The sequence below is a fragment of the Theobroma cacao genome, chromosome 2 (genome assembly GCF_053813885.1).
Source record: "Theobroma cacao isolate CCN51 chromosome 2, ASM5381388v1, whole genome shotgun sequence".
NCBI classification, from domain to species: domain Eukaryota; kingdom Viridiplantae; phylum Streptophyta; class Magnoliopsida; order Malvales; family Malvaceae; genus Theobroma; species Theobroma cacao.
The window spans coordinates 10,333,867-10,352,884 of NC_142640.1; the positions used below are offsets into that span (position 1 = coordinate 10,333,867).

General features: G+C 33.8%; 3 protein-coding genes across 3 annotated transcripts; 2 read left to right on the top strand and 1 right to left on the bottom strand.

Annotated features, from left to right (window-relative positions):
* Positions 1-330: 330 nt before the first annotated feature.
* Positions 331-2,468, bottom strand: EMB1923 (embryo defective 1923). Its single transcript, XM_007043430.3, has 2 exons — positions 1,984-2,468; positions 331-1,163 (listed from the first exon to the last, which is right to left on the bottom strand). The coding sequence occupies exons 1-2, from the start codon at positions 2,342-2,344 to the stop codon at positions 466-468; spliced, it is 1,059 nt and encodes a 352-aa protein (XP_007043492.3). The 5' UTR covers positions 2,345-2,468; the 3' UTR covers positions 331-465.
* Positions 2,469-3,068: 600 nt separating this feature from the next.
* TIC20-IV (translocon at the inner envelope membrane of chloroplasts 20-IV) lies at positions 3,069-6,394 on the top strand. Its single transcript, XM_088803860.1, is given in 3 exon segments — positions 3,069-3,249; positions 4,164-4,304; positions 5,502-6,394. Coding segments are annotated over 3 exon segments (903 nt in total). The 5' UTR covers positions 3,069-3,146; the 3' UTR covers positions 6,161-6,394.
* Positions 6,395-13,525: 7,131 nt separating this feature from the next.
* Positions 13,526-18,164, top strand: GAUT10 (galacturonosyltransferase 10). Its single transcript, XM_007043432.3, has 2 exons — positions 13,526-14,082; positions 16,422-18,164. The coding sequence occupies exons 1-2, from the start codon at positions 13,933-13,935 to the stop codon at positions 17,871-17,873; spliced, it is 1,602 nt and encodes a 533-aa protein (XP_007043494.2). The 5' UTR covers positions 13,526-13,932; the 3' UTR covers positions 17,874-18,164.
* Positions 18,165-19,018: the final 854 nt, after the last annotated feature.

Below are 19,018 nucleotides of genomic sequence, written 5' to 3' on the forward strand. Positions count from 1 at the left end.
ATGCTTGTTGAGCCATCCGGCATTGGGCTTGCTAATGCTGATTTGTTTAGTATTATAGTTTCATTTTCTTCCTTTTACTTGTTTTTTTTTCTTCCCATATTTATTTATTTATTTTGTTGGGAATTTCTCCCTATACGTCATCTACAGACCTTTTTGGTTGTGAGATCATTTCCTACTTCAATCATTAATACTGCATCATGGTTTCTCAAGATATTCTAGTCATTACCAGTTCCTCAGGATGACATGAACATAATCAAATTAGAGGAATGATGCCATTCCGAATATGTATAGTACTATTATCATAACAAAGACAGAGCAAAAACGAAAACGGAGCGGAAATAGGCTACTCAACTCAAAAGGCCAAAACCATGACAACAAAGTACCAGAATGTAAAATCATCCGTTATAAAACTGACATAAGATCACTTTGTCTTTACAAACAATGTGTGAAACAGATTCTTCGACCTCATACTATCATCCATGTCAAATGCCGGTTACCAGCCCACTTAGCAGCAAGATGGACACCGATGGCCAAGGCTGCACCTAATAATGGCATTGGGAGCCGTCTCTCTGCGGCTACACCTTCAATTGGCTCCTCAACTTCGGAAAGCTTCTTTGAATGGTGAAAGATAGCTAGAGCTAGATAAGAAGTTATCACCAGGATCCTAACCCAAGGCTCCCCAATGGCAGCCATTACAGCTGCAACTGGCAGTGCTGATGTAACATCATCACGCTTTTTAATCAAGCGTGAGAAACCATATATCCCCAATAGAAGAGTCCAGTAGAGTGGCTCGGAAATGTAGCCAATCACAGCTGCATAACCAATTAGACCAGATATTGTAAGCATATATGGTTGACAGCTTATGGAGTTTGGAACAGTAGCCTCAGCAATGGAAAGAACTGCTGATGCAAGCACAATGATCAAAGTCAGCTCATGAACAGGAGCATAAGCTACAATCCCAGAGTAGAAAGCTCTAATATTGTAGATCACAGTCTCTATACATCTGATTAAGGAAGTGGTTGGATCTCCAATGAAATGGAAGATAAAGGCGACTGCAAGTTTCAGGAGGTATCTCACAAATCGAACTATACCAAATGCAGCCTGTCTCCATTTAGATAGCTCAAACAAAACTGCCCTCCATGCATACAGAAGGAATGCTAGTGCTGCACATTAATCAAAAGAGAAAGAAAATTAGTTAGCATTATTCTAAACTTTTGGTTACAATCCTATGATTTAGACTAGCCTGAACTAAACATAATATGATTACTCTTAGTACCTTATTTGAACCAACCCCGGCCCCAAAATAAAATGTTCAACCTTCTTCCCTTCTAAAGGTTCGATTTGATGAGTAAGAAATTTCCATCCCATCTCTAGATGAAAGTATCAATTGTCAGCCAGTTCCCCATTACTTTTCTTTGCAACATGTTTTTGTTTCTTCAACAAACGAAGCAAAGGTCAATGCAAAGAAGTAACTATAGCCTTTAACGACATCCTAAACTCATCCAAAAGCTTATTAGGACAGATTACAATCATTTCATTCCCAATATTATCATGGCCAACAGATTTCCGCCAATATTTTGCTCCCTACACATGTAAAGATATGCATGGCTTTAAAGCCTTCTGTCGATTGAAAAATGTGCTTCAAATTTTACTTGACCATTCTAGGAAGATATTTGTCTTTTTTTCTATTCAAGACGCAAAATGTTAAGTTTCATTTCGTAGCAGAAATTTTAACGGAAATAATAGGCGGATGAGAAACACCATGAATTACTCTTAAGAATGGAGTAATAAGATGATGAATATACACAAACACTGTTATCTTCTATGTGAAAATGATGATGTAACGGGAATCCAATTCTGATATACAGATGGTTATATTTTCCAATAATAGTTTTCACGGGATTTTCATTAATTGCATTGTTAAAAGAGATACAAATTCTGAAACGTCCAATATTAAGCTCAGTAGGCAGATGAGAAGCTCACCAACAAAGAAAGGCCACCTAACGGGAGGATCAGGAGCTTCTTTGGTCAAGTATCTGAACCTCTCGGGCATTGTACTCTCTCCTCTTGCCAATCTCTCAGCTTCGTCAACACCGCCATCTTCTCCTCCATTCCTTGCACTAACGTAAAACTCGGATTTTGCATTGCGAGAAAACCCCAATCTTTTGTCGGAGAGAAGAAGAAAATTGAGGGCCGGCTTGGGTGTGAAGGCCGGGATTCTTGAGGGAAATGAGCGAAGGGATTGGTGACGGGACGGGATTGAGAGACGAGAAATTGAAGTAGCTTTGAGAGGAAAGAGAGAAGGCTTGAGTGAGAAATTGGATGCAATTGTGGGGATTGTCATTGGAAATTATAGGCCGGTTCGTCTTTAGAAAGGTTTCGCCATTACCAGGGATTTTCAGGATTAAGGAATTGAGGTTTTGCAGAGTTTTTATTATTCTTTTCACAAAATACAAATGGGGTTGAGTAACTTGGGTTGCGTTTAGCTTGCCTTTCTTCAGTATTGCTTTTAGGCCCATGAACTTAGAGTCCACCGAAAAACTTTCCTCTTGGGTCATGCTCTCCTAATTAGGTTATTTTTTGGATAAAAAAGTTTACAAGCTGTGACTAGACGAAGAGAAGGGACCAGATCAAGGATGGAGACTGGTGAAAGGGAGAACAGATGACAGATGGCTACACTGAGCTGAGAGCTAGAGAAAAATTGATAGAAGCCTTAGGGAAATTAAAAGAAAATAAAATAATTTTAGTATAATATGAATATATACTAAATTAGAAACTAATAATAGTTATGTCGATTTTTTATTGATTTTATTTCCTCAATTCAAACACCTAATCAATTATGACACATATGATGTATGTGTATGGAAAAGAAACAAACTAATTATGTAAAACAAACTTATAAATCAACATAGAATTTAAATATTTTGGGCTCTCCTGCAACCCCCTTTGGTCCAACGGAGCCCGTCATTGAGAAATAATACAGCCACACAACAGGTTCGCGAACATCCCAGAGGAAAACATCAACGACAGGCCCCGAAACACGCAGGGAATGGCCGTAACTATAAATACCACATGTTTCGTGCATGCAAAGCAACATTCCTTTTCTGCTTTGCTGAGTCGCTCTATCGACAGACCCTTCCCCCCAGATGGCTCCGCCAATAGCTACGGTCTCTGCTCCGGGCTGCCCCAAGCTCGCCGCTCCTTCACCACTTCTGGCCCCCACCCTCTTCTCAGCCTCTGCCGCTCTTCGGTAGACTCTTTTTTATTCAAATTTATTTATTGTGGTTGTTTTTTTATCCACAAGGCTGTGGCTTCTCATTTCCCAGTTGATGGAAAGTTTCGCGGTGGTTTAGTAGTAATTGGAAAAGATCATATATATCGTGGTTTAGCCTTCTTAGGGTTTTTGGGCATTTATTTTAATCTGTTTATTTTTGTGTTTTCCTAGCTCGCTATGTCAATGTCTGTTTTGCAATTTTTCTTCCTCCACACACACAGTAGACAAAAGGAAAATTTGGTCACTCGTGGTTTCGTTTTTCTTCTCTATGTTGCCGGGTCTTTTTGAAGATTTAAAATGCTTTTTATTTTTTTGCAACATTAATAAGCAATGGCTCAGAACTGTTCGACAAAGTAAATAAACAAGTTACATTTGCTGAATGGTTTTCCTGCAAAAATGCACATCACTCTCGTCACGAATTTAACTGAATTTGCTGAAATTCTTTGGGCTTTTTTATTTTAAAGATTATGATTATATAGCTTAAATCTAATCTGGACCATTCACACTTGATCAGGGTGCAACAATATCTACAATTTCTTATTGTCATTTTTCTTTGCCTAACTGGGTGCAAACAGTTATTCACCTTTGTAATGTAGGATTTATTTCCCCTTTTGAGTAGCTTGTAAAGGTGAAAAAGAAAACTCAATTTTCTGATTGAGATATTTGACTGATTTTTTTCACAGTTAAATATGAAACTTTGATGGGATATATTCTTTTACCTGCTTTTGGCTGTTGATAATCCGTCTATTGTTGTAATTTATGGGGACCAATTGCTAGAATTGTTGGAAAGTTTTGGTTATTTAATTAGTTAGACAATTCGAACATATTTGTATCCTATTTTTTAAGCTGAATTATGTGTTGCCCTGGTGACATATATATATATGATCAGGTCTTAAGGATTTGATTCTAAAGCGATTCAGCAGTATCCAACTAGGCTACAAGCCCTTAAATGTCGCATGCAAGTCAAGTTCGCAGGCCAATCTTTTATTGTCAAGCAACATTTGTGCACGGGGTTTCTTGTCTTCTACAGGTACATTACTTTGCATCAAGCTTGTTGTTTGATTTTTCCACATTTAATGAAGTTCCGATTACTGAATTCATCACTGATGCAGTTTTTTCTGCTTCAGTAAAGGGAAAAAAGGAAACTAGAAGCTAGTTTAGATACTAATTTGTTGCTGATGTATAACATATTTCGTCGATAATAAATGATATTACTCTCTAATCCATGGTTCTAATCTTCTTCCCTTTTTTTGTGAAAAAAAAAAAAAAAGAAATTGGGTTCTCTGTATCTGCTAAATGCTGCATGATCGAAAAACAGGAATGATAGAGGTTCATTTCAGAAAACATCTTGACATATTTGTCAGGATCAAAGCCAGCCCTTGGGTGAAGCCACCCAAACAAGGGCTTTAGGCCCTCAATTTGGGAAGGCCCCAAATTTAGGGAGGATTTATAATTTTATAATAATTATAATATAATTAATTATATTAAAAATAAAAAATAATTAATAAAAGTATTTGTTCTCTCACTTTTTTAATTATGAGCCTAATAAATCTCAATTTTTTATCATTTCTTTATTTTTAAAATGCTATTAATTCTCAACTATATTTACTTATTTTCATTCAACTAACGGTCATATATATTTAATCATTTTTAACAGCTATTTTTTTCTCATTTATTTCTCTTATTTTCAATCAACTCATTTAATGATTTTCAATAGTTATTTTTTTCCTATATATAAAACTAATTTTTTTTCAATGTATAATATATACTTTTGAATTCTTCTTTTCTCATTTGCTCTTTTTTCTTTTAACTTCAATTTTTCTCCAAAGAATACACAGAAAGTCTGTTCTTTTATTATCTTCATAAAGTCGTGAGCCTTATTTGAGGTTTGCAATAAGCATTCAATAATTAATTACTATTGTTCTAATCTTTACATTTTTTTTACTTTAATTTAGAGTTTATATTAGATTGTTATATTATTTTTATTTTATGTGATAGTTGATTTATTTGAATTAGAAATTTTAATTGTTGATTTTTATTTAATTTTAATAAAACAAGCCTCATTTGAATATTTCGCTTTAGGTCTTTGAACTTATTGAGTCACCTCTGGTCAAGATACACTCTTCGCTAGTAGCAGCGTTGGCTTTGTGCTACAAACAATGATGCTCGAGTTCTAGTGTTCTTTTTTTGTTTAACTTTATTTTAATAATTTATGATCCTTTGGTAGGAACACAGTATAACCACCTTATCGCCTTATCATCACAATTTTTAGGTGAAGATGAAGGTGACTTGCGGCATATAAACCACTTCTTAGCTAGACAACGAAGATCACGTTCTTTACCAAGGGCATACAAGGATGATATATTCAAATTTAACTAACTTGTGATAATCGAGAAGCCAAAATGGTGGTGGAGGACTTTGGCATGTGTCCTTTATTTAATAGCTTTGTAGATTTCTGACACGGGATATTTTGTTCAACCTTTGGCAAAACATTATGAGATTTTTGAAAGTTTGGTTTATTTTGTCCCAATAGCTATCAAGAGATTACCTCCATGGTTCTCAATGATACATTGCTACATTGGTTATATTAGAATTGTGAAGAATAAAGATTGGCCTCACTTTTTCAAGTTCCATTTGATGATGGGCATGTTATTGGAGGCTGCCTTGCAGTTAATATGGTATACAAGCAATTTTTTTCCACTCATACACTACAATGACAAGTTTGGGATGCATTTCAGGGTTGGCATTGGATTCTTCTACATCTTCACCTTGTTAGTATGTGTTAGAAGTGCTCTTGGTGGCAAGTATGCTCACATCCCTGTTGTTAGTGATGCTACATATATTTACACACTGTTTAATATAAGAAGTTTTCTAAGGCCGTTCTAGGAGGCATGCGATTATCTTTGAAGATTTCAACTAGCAGAAGTCCTCAAAGACAGCAATTGGTAACCATGATGAGGCTATTTGAAGAGTTCAAGAGTTAAAGGGGATTAAAAACATATATACATTATTCTTTCAATTTTCTTGTTGGAAAACTTATGGACTATGAATGCAAATGGAATAAAGCATATCATTAATAAAATTGATTAGAATGTCAACATGGAAGAGTTGACCGAAAGATCTTAGGTTGCATATATGGCTAATAGGTAATAGGGTCCCTAGTCCCCAGTGAGAAAATGATGTCGTGCAACAGCTCTTCCCGATTGCCAAGTATTATTGAATGATGGGCCTTAGTTTGTTTGAAAGAATGGATGTTTACATGACCATGGATATGATTGCAATTGGAACCCATGTCTTTTTGGTATTTCTACTAATTATGAATTATGTATTCCTCACCTAAACTAATTTAACTTAGCTAGACTTGTTTTATTATTCTCCCCTTGTTACAAATTATTGATAATTCTATTATATAGAGTTATTTTGACATATTTTTAGAGCTTAAGTAGCTAGACTTTTGAGATTTTAGGTTTAGATTTTAGTATTTTAGGTGTTTTTTTAGTTTAAACTTGATTATATGTTGAGTAGTTAATTTAAGTTATTTTAGTTAAATTTTATATTATTTTGTTTTAAATTACTTTAAGATTAGTTATTGTTAATTTCACTTATTGCTTTTTTACGTAAAACGTCTAGCAAACAATATCTTAAAGCAGGGTGAGTGTTAGAAACCAAAATAAAAGCCCAAAAGTAAAAAATAGGCATATTCATAATTTTAATATTTTCCTTATTTAGTTAGGATAGTCATGTTCTAATTAAGAATAAAACATTTATTTTGTTTAAATTTCTTGTTAACTATTCTAGTTGTACTAGACAACTAGAGGTAGAGTTTTGTTAGGACTTGGGCTTATAATACTATAAATAGGATCCTTAGACTTAGTTTTTGAATCATCGAATAATATTACTAAGTTCTCTTAAACTCAAGTTTAAAGTTTCAATATTTGAAACTTGGTTATTAACCTTAAAGGCATAGTCAAGTGCTAGCCTTTATTTTCACACTAACTTATTACGTTAGTTGGTATCAGAGTGGAAAAAACTCATCCAATCTAATGGCAAATGACTCAATTATGGTAGGCTGCGGCTCTCATTGAGAAGATCAGAGAACTGAGACCTTGTGATATGCAGATCAAGGGGTGGCGTTGAGGGCTTTGGAGCAACGAATGGATCTCAAATTTCAACATTTGGAACGACGCTTTGAAGAAATTGCAGATCGACTTGATGCTCTAGGTGTAGATGCCAATAGAAATTGGAATGACGAGAAGCCATGTACCGGAGAATATATAGCTCTCAAACAACCTGTTGGCATACCTGTTCCTACAAACAGGCATAGACAACAGGTCTACATGGAAGATTCTGAAGAGGAAGATGATTATGTAGCAGAAAGATATGCTAGATATGGAAGGAATGATTATGGTGACAGAGATACTTGCGATTTCAGATTAAAGGTAGATATTTTTGCTTTAATGGGAGTATGAATATTGAAGATTTTTTGGATTGGATGGTGAAAATAAAAAGATTTTTTGAATATATGGAAATTCCATAAAGAAAAAAGGTAAGACTTGTCGCTTGTAGATTGAAAGGTGAGGCTTTTGCTTGTTGGGAAAGGTTGCATCTAGAAGGAATCGTGAAGGGAAAACACCAATTAGAACTTGGTATAAGATGAAGCAGTTGTTACAGAAAGATTTTCTTCATCCTGATTATGAGTAGATTTTATTCCAGTGATATCAGAGGTGCCATCAAGGTCACAAAATTGTACGTGAATATACTATAGAATTTATAAGATTAGCAGAGCGGAATGACCTGAGGGAGACTGAAGGGCAATAGGTTACCAAGTATCTAAAAGGGTTGAAGCTAGTTATTAGAGACAAGATAGGGGTACATGTATTACAAAATTTATCTAAAGCACGAAATATTGCCTTAAAAGCTGAATTGATGTTGCAGGAAAAGAACAGACTTGATTATTCCTGCAGAGTGGAATGGCCTGAAGGAGACTGAAGGGCAACGGGTTGCCAAGTATCTAAAAGGGTTGAAGCTAGTTATCAGAGACAAGATAGGGGTACAAGTATTACAAAATTTATCTAAAGCACGAAATATTGCCTTAAAGGCTGAATTGATGTTGCAGGAAAAGAACAGACTTGATTATTCTCGCAAAAGTTACAGCGGGGATAATTATAAAGCATCCAACGACAAGAATAAATTAGTTCATGATAGTTTTGCACGCAACGACTAGTTCAAGGAAAAGAAGGCAGCTAGAAAGTAGAAAGTATTAAAAGCGAAAGAAGGGCTTAAAGCTGCAAATCCCTATGCTAAACCAAATCCAGGGAAGTGTTTCAAATGCAATAAACCTAGTCATAGATCTAGTGACTGTCTTCTTAGGAAAACAGTCCATGTGGTGGAACGAGAAGAAAAAGATGATGAAATTTGTTGTGGTCTAGATGGGGATAATGACTAGTATGAGGATGATGATGATGGCCAGAACTATGTGGTGAGAAGAATGATGTTGTCTCCCAAACAAGAGGATAATATTCAACGATATCAATTATTTTGAACTAGGTGCACCATCACTAACCGTTTATTTGATGTGATTATTGATAGTGGTGGTTGCGAAAATATTATTGGTAAGGATGTTGTGGAAAGTTTGAGATTTAAAGCAGAGAAACACCCTAATCCATACACTATTGGCTAGATTAAGATGACAAAGAATTTTCATGTAATAGAATGGTGTAAGGTGCCTTTTTCCATTAGTAAATACAAGGATAAGGTATATTTTGATATTGTGGATATGGATGCTTGTCACCTATTATTTGGTAGACCTTGGCAATTTGATGTTGCAGCGCAGCATGATGAAGAGAAAAAACCTATAAATTGGAAAAAGATGGCATAAAGTTTATTTTATTACTAATGAAAGGAAGTGCCAAAACCAAAGCTTCTAAAGTGGAGGGGCGTAATTTTTGTACCCTTACTTATTCAGAGAATGAGATAGAGACTGCTTTCAAGGAGTCAAAAAGGTGCATGCTCTAATTGTGAAACAGGTGTTGTCAATTGAAGAGGATCAAAAAATAATAGAACATTTAGAAGTAGTTAAACCGTTACTAGCAGAATTCAATGAAATGATGCTAGAAGATTTACCTGATGGTTTACCACCCATAAGAGATATTCAGCACCATATTGACTTGATTCCTGGTGCTATTGTGTACCCAAAGTCACCACACCATGCTTTTGACTTGGTTGAGTTGCCTAAAGTTTCTGGATTTAATGTAGCTGCAGATGGCTAATCAGTTGCAAGATGTTCAAGCAAAGGTGAAACAGAAATTAGAGCAAGCTAATGCCAAGAACAGGAAAGTTGCAGATCTACACCACAGAAAACAGATTTTTGAAGTGGGAGATCAGATAATGGTGTTTCTACGAAAAGAAAGGTTTCTAGTAGGGACTTATAGTAAGTTACAGTTTAAGAAGTACGAACCATACCAGATTTTGAAGAAGATCAATGACAATGCATATGTTATGGATCTACCAAACACAATGGGAATTTCTAAAACATTTAATGTGGCGGATATTTACCCATTTCATTCATCAGATGAACCCTTGTATCCAGATATACAAATTAACTCGAGGTCGAATTTTTCTCAAGAAGAGGAGACTGATGTAGAACATATAGCAAACAATATCTAAAAGCAGGCTGAGTGTTAGAAACCAAAACAAAAGCCCAAAAGTCATAAATGGGCATATTCATAATTTTAATATTTTCTTTATTTAGTTAGGAGTCTTACATAGGAATTATAGGTATAATAGAATTTCTTTTTTTATTTAATTTACTTGTATTAAGATTTTAGGATAGTCATGTTCTAATTACGAATAAAACATTTATTTTATTTAAATCTCTTATTAATTATTATAGTTGTACTAAACAACCAGAGGTACAGTTTTGTTAGAACTTGAGCCTATAATATTATAAATAAGACCCTTAGACTTAGTTTTTGAATCATCGAATAATATTACTAAGTTCTTCTCTCAAACTTGAGTTTAAAGTTTCAATATTTGAAACTTTGTTATTAACCTTAAAGGCATAGTCAAGTGCTACCTTTTATTTCCACGCTAACTCGTTGCATCACTTTTGTAGGAAATTTGATAAAAAAAATGCTCATTTAACGAAAATTAGTGCAAGTATGGTGATGGTTTCATTCGTATATGTTTTGGTATTTTGACCATATCTCTCTCTACAAAACTCCAAATGGGGTGATTCTTGAACCACTAGAATTCTAAGAAGAAGGGTTACAACGTTTATGTTTACCAATTTGCCCAGTTCTGATCACATCATAGTCAAAATATTTGTCTAAGTCGGAGCACTGTTGCAGTACACATAGATTGAACACGATACAATATTTGGAACAGATCTTTCAATCCAAAAGTTCAATTAATATGATTCTTGAGCCATTGGAAATTTAAGAGATAGGGTTAAAACTTTTATGTTTACCACTTTACCTAGTTCGAAGCATATTAGGGTGAAAATCATGTTCGAAATTGATAGACCACTGTAACACTAGGAGAATAAGGCTGTAACGCTGGTGAAATGAAGGCTCATCATACAATTTTCCAGAAAGCTCAGCGTCGTTGCGCTGCAGAAGTAGCGTTGCAGTGCTACTATAGCAAAAAAACCAACGCCGTAGCGCCAAGAAATCAAAGTCGTGGCACTGGTTGATTTTTCAAAAATAAAAATTTGATGGGATTTTGAAAATTAGGTTACTTAGAGCTTATTTAAGGGACATTTTTTAAAGGTTTTAAGAGGGAGGCAACAAGTAACTATTTTGGAGATTTGGAGCCAAGAACAAAGTAAGAAAACAAGAGATTTGGTGAGAAAATTAAGATCACAAAGCTCTAACTACTAGTTTTCTCTCTTTACTTTTGTGTTTTTTTTTATTTTCTTTGACTTGGATTAATGACTAATTTTCTTTGGATGAAGTTTTTATTACATATTATTAGCTAAATTTGTTTTTTTAGGATTGCAATTGAACTTATATGTAATCTAAACTTTTAATCTCTTTTTTGCTTATCTTTAATGGGATTTGAATTGTTTATTCCAATTTGTTCTTAATGCTTTTAATTGTTTGATCACCAATTAAATTGATTTATGAACCTAAACAAACTTGAAAAATGGAGTTTAGTGTAAACTAAAATTGGGATAGTATATAATCATATTAATTGATTTACGTATAGGATAGAGATATACCTATAAGCTTTATGTAACCAAATTAGAGTTTAAACTTAATGAGTCTGTTTTAATTTCAATTCATATAGGAATATAGTGTTTTTGTTAAAATAGATATTTTTATAAGATGAGTCGGGATACCTTTATAAATAATTGAGAACTTTAGATTAGCAATTTAACCCATTGAAATAAGTTAAGGAAGAGATGTGAGATTTAGATAAAGTGTGAGAGATATCCTAGACTTAATTGATTCGATTTTTACCCAATTATCTTGTTACTTTGATTTTTCTTTTTAGTATAAATTTTGGTTAATTAGATTCAGTTAATTACTTAGTTATTTGAATTTGATTGTTTGGATAAGATTAAATTATTCTAATTCTAGTACTTAGGAAAATTTTAAATCAATTCTCTGTAAGATCGATGCTCTGCTTGCTTATATACTATTTATTCGATATGTATACTTGCATAATAGAATTTTAACTAACAATTATCAAATAAATAACCATATGCCTTTATTGGAAAACCAACACCTTGATCCATTGTCAATATTATCAAAGTCAGCCTAGCCCTTATTGTTTTTCCCTTGGAAGAGTAAACAAGTTGGATTGGATCTGTATAACGGGATGGTCAGTTTTGCTATAAACAGTTAAAGATATAGTGACAAATTCAAGATTTTATATGAGGGATGATGAATAATTATATAATGTTATAATCAAATTAATGATTCGATTTGAAGTAAAAAATTAATTATGTTTTAAATAAAATTAAATTATAATATAAAATTTTATTAATAATTTAAATATAAATTTTTAAATTTAACAATATAAATAGACATAAAGCATAAATAAAAATTAACATTAGGCTTTCACGTTAGACATCCTAAGCTGTGCTCGATGTTATTTCATGCTTTCAAATTCATCTATGATGAAATCGTGTCAATGATTCTGACAATCTTTTTCTCAATGTAAATGATAAGTGAACTGGTAAGAAAATCATCTTCCATCTTATTACGTAATCTCGTCTTTACAATTTTCTTAACTGAAAATGCACATTTTGTAGTTGTTATAGAAACTGAAAGAATTAAGATAAGTTGAATCAATCGATCTAGGAAATGATATATAATTGATTTTTTTGTCTTTGTCATTAACTGATATAGCTTTGAGAGAGTTGAAACACTTTGCAAACATAAATCTTGCCTAATATCAAGTTCAAAAATGCTCCAATGCATATTTCACATGTAATTAAACAATCTAGAAAAAAAGAGAAAAAAAAAGTCCAAAACTTGGGCTAGTTGAGCTAAGGAAAAAAAAAGAAAAGAAAAAGAATATAAAAATAATTTCAAATTTTGAGTTAAGTAAAAAAAGAAAAAAAAATAATTTCAAAATTTGAACTTAGCGTCTTACCACTACTCAAAATTAACTCTTTGAATTTATTTAGGGGTGGCAAAGTTAAAAGAAAAATAATTTCAAAATTTGAGTTAAGAATAAAAAAAGAAAAAAATAATTTCAAAATCTAGACTTAACTCCTTATTACTACTCAAAATCAACTCTTTGACTTTATTTAGAGATGGTAAAGTAATATTTTCTAACTTTTATGCATATAAAAATAAAAAAATTTAATCATTTGCATCGGCAGACATGAATAAGACTAAAATCTCCCGGCTGTGCAATTCTTGATCCAATGACAAAAAGGGGGGTGGCATGCAAGATTTGAGTTTTTTTTTTTTATTATCTAGAAAAAGAGAATTCGAACATTAATTTTTAACCAATTAATGAACTAAATATTTTAATATATTGTAAGATTTGGATTAAAATCCAAACAATCCAATTTTCATTCCCCAAGTTAATCGAATGTCAACTATTTACATTTTTTTTTTAAAACTGCTATGACTATCATCAATGAAATTTAAAATAAGTATGTTCTAATTTGGTTACATATAAAAAAAAATGATCCTAGAAAAAATCACCAAAAAGAAAAACCAAGGCAAAGAAAGAAGAAAATTACTAAAAAAAGAAATCTGAAGTACCGGGGGCTCTATAACTGTATTTGCATCAATCAGAATTCAGAGGCCGCCAGCGCTGACATGGTCAGATCAGAGCCACCGTTTGGAAAACGACCAACTACATTGACGTTCACTTTATTACACAAGTAACACAAAAAGCCCAACCTTAAAACCAACTGTTAAATACAATCCCCTCTGCTTCACTGCGCAACACTTCCCATTCCCTTTACTTAAATCCACATAAAAACAAACTCCTCTTTCTCTTTCATTTCCGGATTTTAATTTCTTTTTTATAACCCAAAAAAATTTTCTTTTTAATGAATCCAGTTTCCTTATCTTAATTAGATCTTAGACAACTACTTCAAGGAAGATCACAATTTTTCTGGAAATTGAAGTGGTTTCTAGGGGGGGAGTCATTGTCCCCGGAACCAGACGGGAGCTGTAGAGCTGTGAAAGATGAGGCGGAGAGGAGTAGATTTTAGGAGGCCAGTGAGGAGGAGGCTTTCCAATGTGGTGTGGTGGACATTGTGCGGGATTGTGGTCTTGGTGTTCATCGTGATTTTGAGCAAGGAGAATCAGATTGAATCAAGACCCACTATATCTAGGGTAAAGATCTGCTCTCCTTTTTTCTTCTTTCTTTCTTTCTTCTTTTCCCCGTAATGAATTTCTTATTAAGATTGAGAACCCCTGCTTCGGTTTCGTAATTTTTGGACCTATTTGAACAAAATTCTATTTTGGGTAGTGGTTAAATTATTTGATTGAGGTGAATTTAGGAAAATAAATTTACCCTTTCATTGGAACGATTAGTTTGCTTTCACTTCTGCCTATAATGTGAATGGGAAGTAAGATGGCAGTTGGTGTTTGTATTTTGATTGATCTGTTGCTGCAGTTTCTCATAGGATCTCGGACATTTCTACTTTCTGAGATTTATGTACTACAGAATTCTAACTGTTTTGTTGGGTCATTTTTGCCAGCAAGAGTTTTGTGGGATTGGTTCCTTGTTTGACGCATTACTCTGGATGGATCTATTTAGCTAAAAACGTTTTTGTTTTAATAATCTTTTTGAGCTAGCTAATATGGTTTTTGAGTATGCTAAAGTTAGTCTTGGCAAAAAAACAAAAAATGCAAGTTAGTTTGTTGTGTCAATTATCATCTATGCGTACTAAAACAATGCAGATCATTTAGATTGACTCTTTGTTTTGGTCCAGGACTAGTTCTCTAGATCACTTTCCCTTGTTAGATATAGTAGTTTTGGCATGTCATTTCGCATGCTAAACATATTTAAGACATTTGGGAAGTAGAAATCTAAAGTGAAGAAAGGTTAGTGCAACTTTGGTAGCTCTGTAAGGACTGAGTAATTTAGCCTCTAAGGAAGTAGAATGGTAATTCCAGACTTAAAAAATGACAAGTGATTGCTGGTTTGGTTTTATGATGTGGTAGTATATGCTTCTCTTGTCTTGGAAACATGCCTTGAACAACATGTGAGTGTTTTAAATGAAGGGGGTTATATAATGATGATATATCTTATTTGTTCTTAGGGCTAGCTTGGAGGTTTAATCACCTCATCTCTGCAGTGACATATGGTTTGTTTTTGTATACACCAAATATGTGGTTTAGAAGGGTTATGCATGTAAATTATATGCAATTGAGGAAAAATAGTTTGGTATGTTGTTTTTATTCTTAACAGCTGAGTGAGCATATTAGGATCATACTTCTCTAGTGATGAGGATTACTCTTTGGCGCTGTATGCATTAGTAGTTTTGGGCATCTTTTGAAGTTGTAGGATAGAAAGAGGAGAAAGAGGTGTTTAAGAACCATGCATCATAACTTTAAGGGAAATGAATTGATCCGTAATAAGAGAAAGAGAAAAAATGGATAACCAATAGGAATACTTATCATAAGTGGTGTGCTTCTGTCATGCTACCATTTGCTTTGTGCTATAGGTTATCAGGATATAGAAGTAAAGAGTACATTATCATGAGACTAGCAGTGGATAACTATCACTGGGGAAAAAAGCATGGTTCTTTATAGATGCAGAAGATCTAGAATTTATGTTGATGTAAAGCAACAATTTAAAGATGTATTTGATCCTGTAAAAATTATGAGTGCTAGGTTAATATGCAGTGGCAATGTTTATGGGGCTAGGCCAATCCAGATGAGATAGTCTAATGCTGGATATGCCAAGTTGCGAAATGAAGCTACAATTTTTATTTATTAGCTTTTGCTTTGCAAAGTTCCTTCTATGTGCTGGATCTATATGGACTATGTTTACTTTCTCTGCTTGCATTAAACTGAATTGCAGCTGATAAATCCTGCTTTAAATCATAGAATAACTGTTGCCTGGACAAAATCTGGTAGAAAGGTTGTACTGGCATGTGGGAAAGCCCATTAACATAGTACATACCTTTAAAGGTTGGATGGTGTAAGATCTCATGGATTATTAATTCAAACACAGTAACCTAGTTTCAAAGGTGCTCTTAGACTTTGTCTACTGTTATGAATATGATGTGTCAAGGGACCTCAGTTTCACATTGCATTTGGTAATTCCTCGATTTTGTAGAAGATAGCAGCAACATCATTTGGTGTTGGTTTTTTCTTTTTTTTTTTTGTTCTCTCTCTCTTTTTCTTTTTGTTGTTTGTTTAGTAGTATAAAGTCTTCTCGTGTTATGGCATCTGTCTGCTTTCCTGCCCACACTGTGTTAACACTTAAACTTACCGGAAAAAATTAAGAAACAAAAGTGAAACCCTTTGGCTTTTTTAAGCCACAGAGTAGCTGGAGTACATTGTCTTGCATTATTGAAATTTGGCATGACCCAAATCATATGACTAGATAATATTTTTAGGATACCTCTAGTCATATTACTAAATTGAAATAGAAATACTCTTTTGTGCCCCTCCATTCAATTGTGAAGTTGACAAATATGTGTTTGTGTTTTTGTCTGCAGAGACCTTATCGACATGACAGAATTATGGAAGGCCTGAACATCACTGATGAAATGTTAAGCCCCAACTCTGTCACTAGGCAACTTAGCGACCAAATTTCTCTTGCAAAGGCTTTTGTTGTGATAGCAAAAGAAAGCAACAATCTTCAATTTGCTTGGGAATTAAGTGCCCAGATCCGTAATTCACAGGCCCTTCTGTCAAATGCTGCAACTAGGCGAACCCCTTTGACAGTTCCAGAATCAGAGACTGCAATTCGTGATATGGCACTTTTGCTCTACCAAGCCCAGCAACTCCACTATGACAGTGCAACAATGATTATGAGATTGAAAGCCAAAATCCAAGCTCTTGAAGAACAGATGAGTTCAGTAAGTGAGAAAAGTTCGAAGTATGGACAAATAGCTGCTGAAGAAGTCCCCAAAAGTCTATACTGTCTTGGTGTTCGGATGACTACAGAATGGTTTGGAAACCCAAATTTACAAAGGAAACTCAGGGAAAGAAAACACTTGGAAGCTAAACTTAAAGATAACAGTATGTATCATTTCTGTGTCTTCTCTGATAACATCCTTGCAAGTTCCGTGGTGGTTAATTCAACAGCTTTAAATTCCAAAAATCCAGATAAGGTTGTCTTTCATCTTGTAACTGATGAAATAAACTATGCTGCAATGAAGGCCTGGTTTACTATGAACAGTTTTCAGGGAGTGACTGTTGAGGTTCAGAAGTATGAGGATTTCAAGTGGCTGAATGCCTCTTATGTTCCAGTTCTTAAGCAGCTCCAAGATTCTGAGACTCAGAGTTATTATTTTTCTGGCCATAATGATGATGGTCGGACTCCAATCAAATTCCGAAATCCTAAGTACCTCTCAATGCTTAATCATTTGAGGTTTTATATTCCTGAAGTTTTTCCAGCACTGAAGAAAGTGGTGTTTCTTGATGATGACATTGTGGTTCAGAAGGATTTGTCTGGCCTATTTTCCATTGATTTGAATGGCAATGTTAATGGAGCAGTTGAGACATGCATGGAGACATTTCACAGATATCATAAGTACCTGAACTACTCTCACCCTCTTATAAGAGCACATTTTGATCCTGATGCATGTGGTTGGGCATTCGGGATGAATGTTTTTGATTTGGTTGAGTGGAGGAAGAGGAATGTGACTGGAATCTATCACTATTGGCAAGAAAGGAATGTGGACCGGACATTGTGGAAACTTGGGACACTCCCACCTGGACTGTTAACATTCTATGGATTGACAGAGGCACTGGATCCCTCATGGCATGTGCTGGGGCTGGGCTATACCAATGTTGATTCTCTGTTGATAGAGAAAGGGGCTGTTCTGCACTTCAATGGGAATTCAAAGCCATGGTTGAAGATAGGGATAGAGAAATACAAGCCCCTTTGGGAGAAGTATGTTGACTATTCTCACCCTCTATTGCAACAATGCAATTTTCATTGATAAATTGCCATGGGAATCTGTAGTCTTCCACGACAAGTTCACTGCCTTAGAAGCTTCAAATTTTGAGGTCAAGTATGCTTGTACAATTTTAAAGAGGTCAAGCATGGCTGGTGGTTGTAACATGGTATTTAATTCATTTCAACTAGCTTGTTGTAGTATAGATTGTTCATTCAACATCAATTATTTAAAGATCCTTATTAACAAAACAATTTTGATCTATATCATTTAGGTCAAGCTGTAAACTTATACCATGGTAATCTACAATCCAATCGACCTTCTTTCCAAGTTTAATCATATGCTTATGTTTGCTTTCTAAGTATGGAATCTCTGATCCAATGAATAATGTTCGTTTTATTGTTATGATGTTATGATTAAATATGCATCTGGCTTATCTTATGCTTTTCCTTTGGATATCATTTGGTTAGATCAATTAATGTTATGTAAATTCACAGTATTCTTCAAGATAGCTGAACATGCATCACTTACTTTGGTGCATTTGTGTTTCCTATCTTATTCAGATAGTTTGTATTTAGAGCTTATTTGGTCTGATTTTTTTCTAACTTAAAAGTCATTATAAAATTTTTATAAAAAATAATAGCTTTTAAAATTAAATTAAAATTATTTGATAAATTTTTTTTATAAATTTTTTTTATAAGTTATAATTTTGGTTAAAATTATGATAGAGAACATTTCACTTTTTGAGATAGTAATATTGTAATTAATTTTAACAAATGAGAATATTTTTGAAACAAAAATAAAAATTTTTTTGTATTTAAAAAAAAAAGAGAAGGAAAAACTTCTCATAAGAGTTTTTTTTGGAATTTTTTTTTAATTTTTTTAAAATTTATAGTTAACTTTATTTTTATTTTTAAAAGGTAAATAAATTAAAAAAAAAAATCAAATCAAGCAAGCAATGATTCCCACGTTGATGGTGTCTTAAATTTCCAAGTTCCTTCTCATTGTTATGGGGGAGAATAAGAGTTTGGAATAATGAAGTGAATAACGTTAAATGCATCATAAAATCTCAGACCTCCTTAAACAGCCGACATATTAAAAAGGATTGTGGGACTGGGACATCAGTCTTTTCGCAGCTCAATCTGTTCTACATCAGATGACGACAAGTTTTAACTTTACCATCGTTTCGT